The sequence below is a fragment of the Montipora capricornis genome, chromosome 14 (assembly GCF_036669925.1).
Source record: "Montipora capricornis isolate CH-2021 chromosome 14, ASM3666992v2, whole genome shotgun sequence".
Classification (NCBI taxonomy): Eukaryota; Metazoa; Cnidaria; class Anthozoa; order Scleractinia; family Acroporidae; genus Montipora; species Montipora capricornis.
Genome location: NC_090896.1, coordinates 33,500,352 through 33,515,351, shown reverse-complemented (window position 1 = coordinate 33,515,351; position 15,000 = coordinate 33,500,352). Strand labels below are relative to the sequence as shown.

The following is a 15,000-nucleotide window of genomic DNA, read 5'->3' as shown; positions in this document are numbered from 1 at the left end:
TAAGTTTCTGAGGTTTGATGGGGGTCTTAGGTCTTAGATTTTGAGATTTGGCAGGGGTTTTAGGTCTTAGATTTTGGGATTTGGTGGGAGTTTTAGGTCATAGTTCTGAGATATGGTAGGGGTCTTAGGTCTTAGTTACTGAGATTTGACGGGGGTCTTAGGTGTTAGGTCTGTTTTTGAGACACCCAAGGAAACCTGCTAGGGAATCTGAGGTTTGTTGGATTAACTCTACATACATCATTTCTACGAGCCATTACCACATCCTTTGCCAGTCTCCTCACAAACATGCAAACAATTGGCTTTGTTGTGTCACATCGCCCATTTCTTTGCAGCACACGATGTGCTATATCAAGATCTTGTAAACTGACATTTGCTCCCACCTCGGAGAATAATTTGATACAAAGGTTGCTTGTATCCACTGCAGATTCTCGACCTCTCAACTCTGGTACCCCGAAGATTTGAACATTATATTGATAGCTGTAGCTCTCCATACTTTCAATTGCTTTTTCCACCTTATCTACTTTTACTAGGCTGATTTAGCAACAGAACAGGAACGTCAGTGGCGACGGCGGGCACAGAAAAAACGCCAATGAGAATTCAGAATGGAAGACTCCACTCTTTTCTTCCCTATTCTAAATTCTCATTGGTAGTTTTGCAGCGTGCGATGTCGCCACTGACGTTCCTGTTCTGTTGCTAAATCAGCCTACTCTCAGCTCAGTGAGTCCGTGGCAGCAAACCATTTCCATTCTTGTTCTGCATGAACCTTGAATGCTTGCAACGCATGATGCTTTACACTAAGAAATTCTAAACATTCCTAAGGCCCTTCTCCTGGGCTACTAGCCAAAGGTGGACTAAACATGGTGTATTGTGGGATTTCAGAAAGAAGAGAATAGGTTATTCTCTTCTCTGTGATTAAATTTGTGTCCTCTTTTTAAAAATTCTCTTCTGCAATGTTCAATTGGATGATGTCATGTTGTGTACCCTGCGAGCAGTTGCTTTCTCCTACGCTTCCTGAGAGAGAAACCACTTCGAGCAACACTTTGAGTGAGCTGCTGTCCAGCGCCAAGGGCAAATAAACTAAATTTGAAGTTGTAAAACAAGTTAGTAAACTTGTTTTGCCGCTACAACAAGTTTCAAAAATAGTTGAGACACTTCACCTTCTTGGGGCATTACTAATTTACCTATTATCTCTCACACTGCAGCCCCCCCCCCTCCTTATCAGTGTTGCTAGCAAGGCAAAAAAATGTTGAAAACTTAAACAGTCAACATTGAAAGGGGAAAAGGGGAGGGGAAGTGGGAAAGGTCTAAATTCTGGATACGGTGGGTATTGGAAGCCAGAAAAGGTGTTTTTTAATGAAAGTGTCTCAACAATTTTGCAACTTGTTGTCTGAGTTGGTTGTCACTATATTGCCATACGGTCACTTTGTTTATTGGTATGGGAAGGCGTGTATCTTTTGTGTTTAATATTGTGTTTTGAAAAAAAAGGTTTAATTCACTGATCTACTGTGAATGGAAAATGGCCAGCAATAAACTGGATTTTGGCGGGGTTTCAGTATGACGTAATTTGAAGCCATTTCAGTGCTTTTTGTGCGTGAAGTCGAAAATACAGGTGAAAAGGTGTGATTTCCATCCTTTTGCTTTTTACAGTGCGCGAGAAATATTGTGGAACCGATTTCGAAATAATTTTCAAACAAGTATATTTTGGTTGACACATGACATCTAAAACATAGGCAACATGTACGAAGTTCGCTGTTGTTTACTTATGAAACAGACATTACCTCTCCTTTGAAAACAAAGTGAATAAGCTCTGGTGTATTCTTGTGCCTTTTGGAGCTTATTTTACCATGTTTTCAATGTTCTAAGACGAAGCCAAGGCTGCACACTAAGATTTCGACCGTTGTCAGCTCAGAGGCAGTTTGCGAATCGAAAATCCATCCGAGCCGCGATTTTTTCACGCAAAGCGAAAGCCACATCATTTGCGAACCTCCGTGAATGTTTCGTCATCAAAAATCCCCACGCACTTGGCTGGAAATGAGCATTTTCTGCTTCAATTTCAGGATAGCTGATAAATTTAACAGCTGCTGATAACCGGACAGGACACGGAGCTTGGGTCCGAGGTCAAATTAACTCCAACCGATGAGGTTCAGTCATTAAATGTACAACACTTACCCCATCCCCACAGCGGCTTCTCGAACAGCTCCATGGTTACGATTGACGCTGTTGGGGTGGGGTAAGTGTTCTGTACCTCATCGGGTGGAAACCGCCTCTGAGCTGACAACAGTCGAAATCTTAGTGTGCAGCCTTGACTTCGTCTTAGATCATTGAAAACACGGACTTCCCAAAACGGTAAAATAAGCTCCAAAAGGTACAAGAACACACCAGAGGTGAGTCACTTTTATTCATTTTATTGAATGAACGTTAAATTGAGCATTTTTTAGGCTTCATAATCGACGGTATTTTATTTCCCATACAAAGTCTTATAACGCGTTTAAATTCTCAACGGCTGTCTGTAGTGATGCAAGCTTGGGCTGCCTATGGTAGCAAGTCAAGAATGTGTCATGTGACCTCAAATTGTTGTCTTTGTTATGTTATCCACCAATACGAAGCCGAAACGTTTAGCAGAGAATGAAGCAAATTTATACAGAGCTAAAAAAACACACATCCGGTTGTCCAGGGCAAGTGAAGGTTCATTTCAGACAAGCAACTTTCTCTGCTCACTTGCTTGACTGGCAAGCTCCCAAGGAAAAATTAAGAAGCCATCAACGAAAAAATGATGAAATGATTTGGAAACAAAAGGTAGCCACATAGGTAAGTCAGGGATTTTAGATCCAGCTTGATGGGAATTTAGGAATAGCTGTTTACAATTTCTATGGTGCTTTATGTGGGTACTGACAGCCTGCAGATTGGTGCCTCTGAATCATGTACTCACTTTATTTGTAATTGCAAAAAAGAAATGCACCAAATACAGTGACTCATCAAGATTACGGAATAAAAGCCAACATCAAAATGTACTAATGACCAACTGATAATACACAGATTAAGAGACTGCACCTAACTATATTAAAACATAATGAATGGTTAAATATTATACAAATACAAAATATCACGACTGGTCAAAATGTAATCAAAATCTGTTGGGAAGGTACAAAAGTCGGACCAGATCAACGCCGATCTCTCACCTTGGATTGTGTGAAAAATGGTTTTGTAAGCCAAACCTATTCAACGTTTGCCCCAGTTTCAGTAAGGTCAGCTTAAAAGATTAGGGCTAGGCTGATTTCGAGGACTTGTCATTTTTTTTACATTGATCCGAGTTGATCTGGTCTCGATTTTGTGCCTGCCTAAATCTGTCTCCACAACAAAAATAGGTAGACGTGCTCTTGGCCTAGACACAGATATCATGTAAAGTCGTCTAAATATGTTCCCAGAAATTCTCAATCATTTCTAAAATACCTAATATGATTTGCACGAAAATGCTGTTTCCACCCTGCTTGTCTCTTATCGAAGTTGTGAAATGAAGCCCCAAATTTTGGTCGAAAGAACGAAGCCTGTGCCTGCATTTTCCAAGGAAAGTATCCCTGTAAAACCGAAGATCTTCAGCTTTTGGTTTTTACGATAACTGAGCACGGAGCTCATGAATTATTAATAAGCTTCAAAACCAATGCAATTGTTCCAGGCAAGCAAAACTTGGGAGTTCCTTGCCCAAAGGGGAAGCTGGAAATCAAAATATTTTTCGAGCCCTGCAAAAGGTAATAATAAATTTCGAAACACCAAGCCAGCCAAGGACCATGAGGACAACTGAAATGAGAATTTACAGCACTTGTTGCCTTTATTAGGTCCACGTTCTGATTCATTTTCTGCAGCCCAAGAAAAAGAGTACATGGAGGCTAAGGATGTATCAATCAACAGTAGGTATAGCTTTATTATTATCGCCACACAAGTGTACAGATAGTTATTAAAGCTTAAAAATGGTGCATTGCCCCCTAAATGCAGCACACAAAACCAGATGCCAGGAACAATGTTCTGTTGGAATGTTTGACAAAATAAATAGAGAAAATAGAAGATTTCGAGTTTCATGGAGGCGATTTAATAACTACCCAGAATGACATCCTTGGTGTTGTGACATGCAAATCCTTCACCTTAGGAATCATTTAAGGAAATTTGAAGCGACTAAAATCAGCAGTTAAAGTCTGTAATAACCACATCAAATTTTTAAAAAGGAAAGGGTTCAATTTTTTTCAAGGAATATTCCTAATTCTGCTTGCGAACTTTTTAATCTACATTGAGTCAAATAAAAGGAAACAAAAAACAAAACTAATAACTTCACTCTCTCGAAAGATAAGGGTTTGCAAATTTAGACAGTATCATGGTTCCGGTGTATCATTTGGTAAAAACTCTGGATAAATCTCACAAATATTAAGATGCAAATAAGTTAGAAACTAATAGTGGTAAATCCGTTAGCTAATATCTCTTTATCCCCAGGACCATGGATTTCAAGGCACAACCTGAAGAAAGGACAATAATGCAATCAGTTTTTCTTAATTTGTCAAATAGGCCACTTTGGAAAATACCATATTACTCTTTGTTTGTCCCACCAAGTTTTGCATAAGCATTGTTTTGTTTTTGTTTTCTCTTGGGACCATTGTAAGTCCAATGCTTATGCAAAATTGGGGGGGGGGGGGGGGGGCAAAGAAAGAGTATAATGGTATTTTCCGCAGTTGGCTTATAGTGCTGACACAATGGAGGTACTGCCAGTGTGAAAGGGTACTGTTAGGAGTAAACTTGGAGATTGTGTTTTATTGGGTTTTAAACCATAAGGAACTGGAGACAATAGCACTTAAATCAATGGCATGCAACGTTTCTTAATTGAGATCCATTTTGAATGCTTGACCTTCTGAATAGAGCTCTCATTGCTCTCATGGCTCCCACAGATCATAATCACACCTAGCATATTTTCTTTAATATCAGAAAGCAAAAGCTGGCTAATTGCTAATTCAAGCTGCACCCTACTAGAGGTGAATGAATTGAATTATGAATATATGAAATGTCATATATTTGAACTGAGGAGTGAACATAAAATGACCATTCCGAAGATCATGGTAGTTGCAAGTAAGCCTCAGCTGAAGATACCACGGCTTGAATGGGATTCATTTCCATGCCTATACAACTGTCTTGCACATGGTCTACCAGCTATGTCATCAAGTCAACTGTGAGTTCAAGTTGTATCCCGCTAAGGGTTAGTGAAATGAATTTAAACATCTCCTTGGACGATTTAGTGTGTGGTATCGCTGTATATTGGCGAGCCTTTAGGGTGAGTCAAAATATGAGACGAGTAAGAATACCCCATGATATTACACACTAGATTTCAGTCAGTCAGAAAAACGAAGAAAGCTAAATTGAAAGCTCAACCTATAACTTCCTTCCTTGCACAACAAACTATTGAGTGAGGGACCGTTCAGGTTTCCTGCACCTATATTAGGTTGCTGTTGATTGGTCAAAAACTCAAACACTTGCTTTACATGTAAGGAAAACAAAGATGGAATATTGGAAAATTCTGTATTATAAGGTGTACAGAGATATTAACAACGATGATCTTGGATTTTCAAGTAAACTTCCAGTGGTGAAAAAAGGACATGAATTTCTTCAAGGGCCCTTGCTTCTTTCACAGATTCGCACCACCGTTTCAAAAAAGATCAATACACTGAGATCAATTTTTCTCTTTTTGCTGTATTTGGTTTTCTTCAATGAAGAGAGAAAATTAATTGTCGTGTAGGTTATCGTTGGTTTCTTGAAACTCGTTTTTGCCAAAAATCTCAAAATTTGGCAAGCATTCATTGTTTTCTTCAGGGGAAAAAATTAGCATTTTCAGCCAGTTCTGCCGCTTCTGCGCTTCTGAAGTACAAATACTGTGAGATATTTGTACTTGTTATTTGTACTCTGCCAACTGAAGTTGAATAATGAATAATATAAATGTTGTATAATTTTATTTGAACTTGCAATTGACCAGGTCACAAATGGCTTGAGAGCTTAGTTGGTAGATCAAGAGCAGCAGGACTATTCTGGGGGTGAGGGCTAGGGGGTGAAGGGTGAAATAGCTAAAACAACCCAAACCTTTACCAGAATGCTAACCTTAGGGCTAAACACTATGCCTATGCCTTAGGCCTAAGGTTAGCATTTTTGTAAAGGTTTTGGTTGTTTCAGCTATTTTACCCTTCACCCCCTACCCCCACGCCCGGAATAGTCATGCCAACCAAGAACAACACAATCACGGATTCACGGTTTAAGTGTATGACACACCATCGGCCACTTTTCTCCATCCAGTTCAGCCTAGACGGTTTATAAACATGAATCGATAATATCACATAGGTGGGCTCCAGTAATTTCTAAAAATCTGACATGCCTCTCACATTTAAGAACGGAATCTTGAGGCCTTTGTAGTCAATTTTTGATTTGGATGCATCATGTAAGACACCGCTGATGTTGTCTACCACTCCCACTTTATAACTAAGTGAAGTACAATTATTGTCTGGATGATTGTAGTCCTGAGAAGGAATGTTTTGGGTAACATTGACTGACGTGTCAACAACCTGAACAGAAGTCAAGTGATTTGTGTAACAGCATTAATTGGCATAAATCCCAAAGAGTGACAAGGACATGTGATACTTCCCTCTAACAAAGAACGGGAGACAGAATGTTGTTATGGATAAGAAAGACTGTCATGAGAAGATGGATGCACTTGTCAATGACAAACAAAGTTATGCAGCACTGAACGGAAACCAGACTCCAGCACTTCAATGAAAACCCAACAGCAAACTACTTTTACTTTAGAAAGCTGACGTGATTGACATTCCACATTCCACATCACAACAGACTTAGGTGCTATCCACTTTACAACTATCACTACCTATGGAAGTGAACAGTGCCACTCTGATTACACTACGTACAATGTATAAAACTTTCACTAACGCTTCAACAGGCAAAACACCCACATTCAGTTTATCAATGAGATCAAGGAGAATGGCGAGATACTCTTTCTAGACAGCTTGGTTACCTGCGACAGCAACAAACCTTCACATACTAACAGACTCTTTAATGAACCCTGTTACAACCCTACAAACCTCAACAAGACAAGAGCCACTGGTTGTGATTCACGTGACAGCCTAGCAGACGAAAAGTACCTAGCCAATTAATTTAGTCAGAGGAACCACAACTGTGACTTCATTACACACAATGCTTATATCATACAAAAGCAAACCCTACGATCACTAACCCTACACCGTAAGAACTTCTGAAACTATCTCACGGATCCTGCAGCCTTACAACATTGATGTTGCTCACAGAAAACTAAAAAAAATATGAAAACTACTGACGAATTTTAAAGAGGAAGATGAACCAAAGGAAAGAGTAGTAGCAGTTTAGAAAATCAAGTGCTGGGACTGCCGGGTCACTTACGCAGGTTTAACCATCAGAAATTTAAAGGACGTCTAACTGAACACAAAAAAGCAACGAGAAATGGTGACATCAACAATAACATTGCTGAACCCCATTTTACAGACAGGGACTGTGCTGGATGTGTTACATACAATAGACCATACTGGAAAGCTTGCTTACTAATTTAGGACAGAGACCACTAGGCTGATGCCTACAAATGACTTGTGTTATCCAGAGATGCACATAATTGAATGCAGTCAGAATTTGATAAGTATCACAGAGTGATCCCTAATTCGGCTATAAGCCATGCAAGCACAATTTGGGCAAATTTGGAGCCGAAGAAGGGGTCTTGGCTGATAGCCGAGTATTTTTGAGCAAAAAAATTTTCTCAGCAAATTGAAACAGTAACAAATGAACATGTATTCACTAACAAGCCGAGCTAAATTACTGGTGAAATGAAGAGCAATTGTTGTTGGTTATGGACTTTTATTATTTGGTAGCTTTTTGTTCATAAGCTGATGCAATGACGACGCTTCCATTTCTAATACCAACCAAGGCGATGAGAACCTTCTGTTGACACAGATCATGTAGACAAGCTTGTCACAGGACACCATAGCACCAGTGGATTTCGTCTTGTATAAAGCGACATTCTCCAAGCGAAAAAACCGTACGCATTAGAGGGTAAATGTTATGTTGACTTCTTTGCTCTGAAAACGACTCCAACAGTCGTTGATCAAGCGTGGGATACTTTGGCATAAAGCAGGCCATTGTCTTTCGTTTGGCTGACAATTTAAGAACAGATTTGTCCGATCTTTCCTCCAGCAATGGACCATCGACCCCGGGGGGTCTTGCTTGTTTGTTTCTAATCTTTCGCTTTCATGTTATTGCTTTGAGTATAATTTTTCAGTCAATGTCAAATTGTATTTTTATGAAAATTCCATGGTCGATAAAGATCAAGACCTAAAATGGGTCTCGGCTTATAGCCGAATATTGTGCTTTAACAATTGGTTTCGATCAAGTTGATTTTTTGCGTAAAAAGTTTGGGGTCTCGGCTTGTAGCTGAATAAGTACGGTAAAGAAAGTTAACATCACTTAGTGTCCCCCAAACTCTGCTTGTCAAGGAAGGATGAGCAGGTGCATTTACCCCGAACTAGTCACAATGCTTAACAGTTCGAAATACATGCAGTAGCAAAATGCTTGTACTTATTGGGACAATTTGTGTTAGGTATCAAATTTGGTCATTCATCTAATTATGTGCATACAGTGCAGAAGCAGTATTGTGGACTGTAAGAACATTAGTGACTGTTAATGATGAAAGGAAAATTAATTAAGTAATAGTAAAATGAATAAAATAATGCAGAACATTTTTTGTTCTTTTCACTATAACCTGTGAATGGAACGGAATGAAATTATATCACCACTGACCATGGCTAAAGAGGTGATGTCGTCCTTATAACCTCAGTCACTTAAACATCCACCACTTCAGAAATCATTGCTATCATTCACTGATTCGTGGGAGAAAAGGTCAAATTCACACTCTACCAGTTGTGCCGGAATGATAAATGAATGGTTGCTTTTTAGATTGTATTTTCAGGTGCAAACCATCCCACTCGTGACTCTCAAAGGGCTGCTAATCCTCCAGTCTAACTGTGATAACAGTGTCAAGGTCTTCCTCTTGATGGATTGAATTTGGCATGCCGTCTTTAGAGTGATAAATCATAAATTACTTCACAAAGTTACAATCAGGTGAAGTGTTACTGAAAAAGACTACTGGTGCAACATTTTTCAACTCGCTCTTCATACTTTTTCTCTGTGATGTAGATGTAGGTAGTTGTGTAAGAGGAAAAGAATAGAGTCAAGGTTCATTCAGGGTAATGAGTAGAAGTTCAGGTAGGTAAATTAATTTGATCAACTGAATCTCTCTTTCTGTTTCAGACCAAAAAATTGAGATATAAACTCCAGGTTTTCATCTCTGTGTCATCTACTAGAGGATGAGTGGAGAGCCAATCAAATTCTTGCTAACATATAAGCAGGGAGAACATTAAATGTGACCTTTGAGACCACACAGAAGAGAGCAAAACTGAAATCTTGGTGAGCAATTTATAATGATTATCATTATGACGTCATTTTACTTCCAAGAAGACATGAGGGTGGCTCACATCAGTTTCAACAATTCTGAGAGAATGTCTTAGTAGAACAATTGACTCTACAACACTGTTTCATGCAAAGACAATGCCATGGTGCCCATGAGAAACCTCAAGCACCAATATGCACTTATGGAATCAAAAAAGCCATCTAAAAACATTTTGTCTTAAAGGGGGCTTACCACAGTTTCCAAAAAAAAAGATCAAGACTTTGAAATCTGTGAAATTAAGAAACAGGATGTCTCTTCTGAAGTGTTAGTTACTGCTATTGATGTAAAATGTAGTTTTACCTAACAAATAAATGCCAAATATAGTGACCGAGCTCCAAGACGGGGAGTGGAAACTGCATGTAGACATTTCAAAGGCCTGTTTCTCAAAACCTGGCCATACGACTAGGGTTAAAATTTTGGGAATTAGTAAACAATACTAAGCCACCTTAAGTGGTCACATGACTGCCAATTTTTATGCAGGAAAGTGACTTGTAGGCTAATTAACAATTGTTCCATGAGCGCACGTTGGATATGAGATGGTAAATAGCCAACGTAGCGCCGAGTTGGCTATAACCAGTCTCATATCCAACGAGCGCGAATGGAATAATTGTTTTATTAAATTCCTTAAACTCCAAAAGTTTAGAAAGTATGAAACACGAGTGAAAAGAAAAAAACTTGATGTGAACTCAGATGCGATGTTGTGTAAGACCTTGTGGTCAGACAGACGCAGGCCTTACAAAAATATTTCTTACCTTTTCACGTACTTCTCGATGTCCGAATTGATTCAAACTTTCCACTAGAACGTTTTTTTTTTGCTTAGCACCGCCTAGCGCAATCATTTACCACATAAGGTCAAACTAAGGTATATGAGCTGATAACCGAGATTGAGTGAACCAATCAGAGCACTAGAAATGCATTAACCCGAGGTTGAAAATTTAATGTAATGTTTAAAAAATGAGCAGCAGTGTTTTATTGGGGTTTAAAAACACTAGGTGTAGCCGAGTGTTTTTAGACCCGATAAAACACGTGCTGCGAGTTTTTTGAATGGCCTAAAAAACGTTCCACAAAGAGTCCCTCTGGACTCAAAGCAATGGTTCTAATTGTGAGAGGTGATTATTACCATACAAGAAAAACAAGCTATGCCTAATTAGTGTTCTTTATATAAAGAATACTAACGAGGAGTGTTTTATCAGGATATAAAGCTCATACACGTGATGTTTTATTGATGTTTTGATAGGCTGCTATCCACCGAAGTGGAGGTGGCTAGTGGTGGATATTTAATGAGTGGCGAGGTAAATATCCACCATTATTAAATTTTCAACCTCGTTTAATGCATTTATCATGCTCTGATTGGTTCAATCAATCTTGCAATTGATTGCAATCGTTACTAAGCTAATTTTTTTTTCACCAGAAAGCGAAATTTCTCCCTGAATAAAGCAAACAAAAAACCCTTTGTGGAAAGTTTGGATCAATTCCGAGGTTTAGAAGTACGCGAAAGGCAAAAGATGTTTTTGTGATGAGTCTGCATCTGTCTGACCACAAGGTATTACCCAACATCGCATCTTCATCAAGTTGTTTCGATTTCGCTTGTATTTCGTACTTCCAAACTTTTGGAGTTTAAGGAATTTAATAAAACAATCGTTCCATACGCTCTTGTTGGATATGAGACTGGTTATAGCCAACAAGGTGCATAGCGCCAAGTTGGCTATTTACCATCTCATATCCAACGCGCGCTCATGGAATAGGCCTTATCACGGTTTTCGACGCCATCTTGACGGGTAGGCAAAGCGGTCAGAAATTACAGTGTTTGTATGGGAATCCGATAGCAAATAACTTCTTCCAAAATTGAATTTTACACAATTTGTGAATCAAAACGTTAAAATACTAGGTAGAAGATTGTATTCACCAAGTTTGAAGGATGTAGCTTTCCTATAAGTCGCTGAGCTCTTTTTTTTAATTTTCCCTACATTAGCCTTAAAATTTTTTCCCGCGAACTGCGTCTAGACGTTTGTCTACCCAGCCAAATTTACAGACAAATGTGTGGAAAATTCAAAAACTTAACTGAGCGTCTTCTAGCCAAGCTTCATACTTCAAACTTGGTGAATACAATCTTCTACCTCGTATTTTAACGTTCCGATTCAGAAATTGTAAAAAAATTCAATTTTGGAAGAAGTTATTTGCTATCGGATTCCCATACAAACACTGTAATTTCTGAGCGCTTTGCCTACCCGTCAAGATGGCGTCGAAAACCGTGATAAGGCCTATACCTGTTAACTAGCCACTGACACTGAGGTGAATAGTTGTTTTAGGATATACTGAAACAGTGAGATAATATAGCACAAAAAAATGATTTTGAGCCATTTGTTCCTGCAAATATTGCAACATTTCCGGGTGCAAATTCCACGGAGGTGAGTAGCCAATCAGCGCGCACTTTCCACGCTATCCATTAAGCTGCGTTTATATTTCTTTGAACCAAAGTAGCATCAGACTATGCCTGATTGTTAATGGTCGCTTTGTTTACAAAAGCTTATCTTTCAAAATGATTAACAGAGTCAATTTTTAAAATAATATTAATAACTACCTGGTATTGTATAAGTCAAATCTTGACGGGTATATTTTACCTTTTTGGTTTTAAAACCCATCTAAGTCATCACAGTTGCAACAACTTGCATGACCAGTTGCAAAGGAAGTGTGATATAGTGAGCACTCAGATGGTAAACAATGCAGTGAAATTGCATAGGCATGAGTTCCAGTCTGGTTCAGGTTAAATTCCTACGTAAATTGCTCAAGCTGCTTGCAACTGCAATGATCATTCTTACTTGGAGTCAATACAACCGCAGTTCAAAAAAATGTCTTCTATATATGTACTGTATCGTTCACAATTATTGCCATACCATCGTAAGGGTTTGTCAACAGTCAGCTCCTCAATACGCCACTTTCGATAATTTCTCAATAGGCCACTTTCTATTGTATTAAAATTCAGCTTAAAAGCGAGGTTTAGAGGACAAAGACAAAGGAAAGTGGATGATATGCTGATATGATATGCAACATGTCTCTGTTGTTTTTGTCCTCACTGCCTCACTGTCAAGCTGAATATCGATATATGGCCTATTTAAGATATTATTAAAGATCATCCAGTGGTTTCCTTCTCCACTTTTTGCAATTTCAATTACTGTAAACATTAAAATACACTTAACAACCAGTAACTCTAAGCTACGGCCTCCACAGACAAAGCAAGCTTTTATCAACAACTGTTAGTGTTTGGACATGCATTTTCACATACGAATAGTTTAATTGTGGGGAGCCTCCGAACTTAATTCTAATGCGCATGATTATATCAGGCAAAATGAAGAACCACTGACTTCAAAAATTGTTTGCGTCACTGCAAAAAAGACTTGTGTAATCAATAACTTGTTCGCAGATGGGACCAAGGGAATTATTGATAGCAAATGGGCCGCATTTGTCATCGACATAAACTGCCCTTTGTCAATGGCTTGATTTTTCACAATTGTAGTTGATAACGTTTTGTTATCCACAACCAAAAAATTATCGGTAAGAACTTGCCTCATCTGTGGAGGCCCAAGTGTCTGTCTCACCTTGGTTTTACACAAAAACAGCTGCATTTAGCCTATCACATCATAAATCAATCCCCAGAGATTTGTAATAAGCCCTACAAACAGCACAGGAAAAAAAATCACGTTTAAAAAAACTTCTTTCTGTTAATAACTCCTTTAATCTGAAAAGAGAAAATTAAATTTAAAAAAAAACCATGTAGCATTTTTTGCAAGCCAATTTTTGTCTTGAAGGTCCTCACTTGTACCTCAAACTCATTCCCAATCCATCCCCCACTTCCTTAAAGCCTAAACTTGACGCAAGCAGCGCCATAACAAAAAACAGTTTACAAACAGTACCGCTTGAAACGATTAGTGCATGTGCACACAGTAATACCTCGTCTTTGCCGATAGTGTTTACCACAAATCACTTAGGTTGGACGAAAACCGCAACCGAGGCAAAGGCGAAAGAAACCGAATGCCGCGGCCGCTTTAATTGCCGTAATGTGCCGCAAGAAGACAATGGTTGCAAATCATTGTTTAATGTTATCACACCTAGCTCCCCAAGGTAAAGAATGAATGTGCGAACTGCTTTTCACAGCACGGACGCACTGCAATGAAAGCCTGTTATGTTCATCTCACTTCGCCATGACAGAGAACAGAGAATGTTGATAACCTTTCATCATACGTAATTCTTAAATCTTTATATTAAATAACTTGTACGTTTTTCGCTTTCATGATGAACAGTTCTCCCAAAGGCGTAAAAAGGACATTTCTTAAAAAAAAAAAAAACTGAGTGGATTTTGCGTAACTAGTCGCCGTCAGTGCATTCCGACAGAAGATATATTTAGAGCTAAACGCTGTTCAAAGAGAAATGTTTACGGGATAGCTGTTGAAAAGCTCCAACCTTGAACTAAACCTTTGTCAATGAATCAAATATTATGCCAGCGAAGAACTGTAACGAATCCTTTTCTTCCGTCTTTTGTCGATGGGATCGAAATGCCTTTCGCATAACTTTCAAGGCCGGCTGCTTCGAGCGGCGTCACCCAGAGGGTGTAAAGCGGGGTGTAAAGTGCAGGTTGGAGGTCATTGTTTTACTAACTGAAACAACCCAAACCTTCACAAACATGCTATCCTTGGGCTTAAACATTATTCTTTAGGCTTAATGTTAGCATTAGTAAAGTTTTGGGTTGTTTCAGCTATGGTGAAACAGTGACCTACACCCTCTGCTCGACGCTGCCTTGAGAGATACGTGAAAGGCATTTTGCAGTTTACACCCTCCATTTGGTCACCATTAAGACGAGATTTCCCAAACACATGTACATGTAGTATTTCGCCTTTACAACTGAAAATCAAGGAGGTTTTGCACATAGGTTGGGAAAACCCCTCATTAAACAAGCAAGTTAATCATCTCAATTTAACACTTTCGTTTTAGTTTTTCCGTGTTAAAGTGCTACTATGATAAAAAAATCATTTCCTTTTTTTTCCTCAGATTTTGAAAGCGTGTTTGCTGGCAAAATTTTGAACTTTGATTTTTATCCAAGGGCTGTTTATTTTGAATGTAACATTCGGATTTCATGGTCCGTCATTACTCACGTTCAAAACTGACCGATTGGACCCCAGAGGGTTGGATCTAGGGAAAGTGACGTCATTGACTCACTAGCAATAGGCCATTTTCGATATATTAAATAGTCAGCTTGAAAGTGAGGCAGTGAGGACAAAGACAATAGAAACACGTGGGAATTAATGTAAAAAATATTTACATATCATCCACTTTCCTTTGTCTTTGTCCTCACTGACTCGCTATCAAGCTGATTTTTTATATTTTGAAAAAGGCCTATTTCAGCGTGTAAACGCAACTTATTATATATGAAAAACACGAGTTTA

The 15,000-nt window shown here is 38.8% G+C and overlaps 1 protein-coding gene across 2 annotated transcripts in view; it reads right to left on the bottom strand.

Annotated features, from left to right (window-relative positions):
* Positions 1 to 3,801: 3,801 nt before the first annotated feature.
* LOC138032213 (spermatogenesis-associated protein 6-like) overlaps positions 3,802 to 15,000 on the bottom strand; it is a 35,638-nt gene continuing 24,439 nt past the window's right edge. For both annotated transcript variants that reach the window (XM_068879831.1, XM_068879832.1), the window contains exons 11-12: positions 13,159 to 13,232; positions 3,802 to 4,502 (exon numbers count right to left, since the gene is read on the bottom strand). In XM_068879831.1, coding sequence (XP_068735932.1) covers positions 13,199 to 13,232 — 34 coding nt within the window. In that variant the 3' untranslated portion in view covers positions 3,802 to 4,502; positions 13,159 to 13,198. The remainder of the gene's footprint in view (positions 4,503 to 13,158; positions 13,233 to 15,000) is intronic.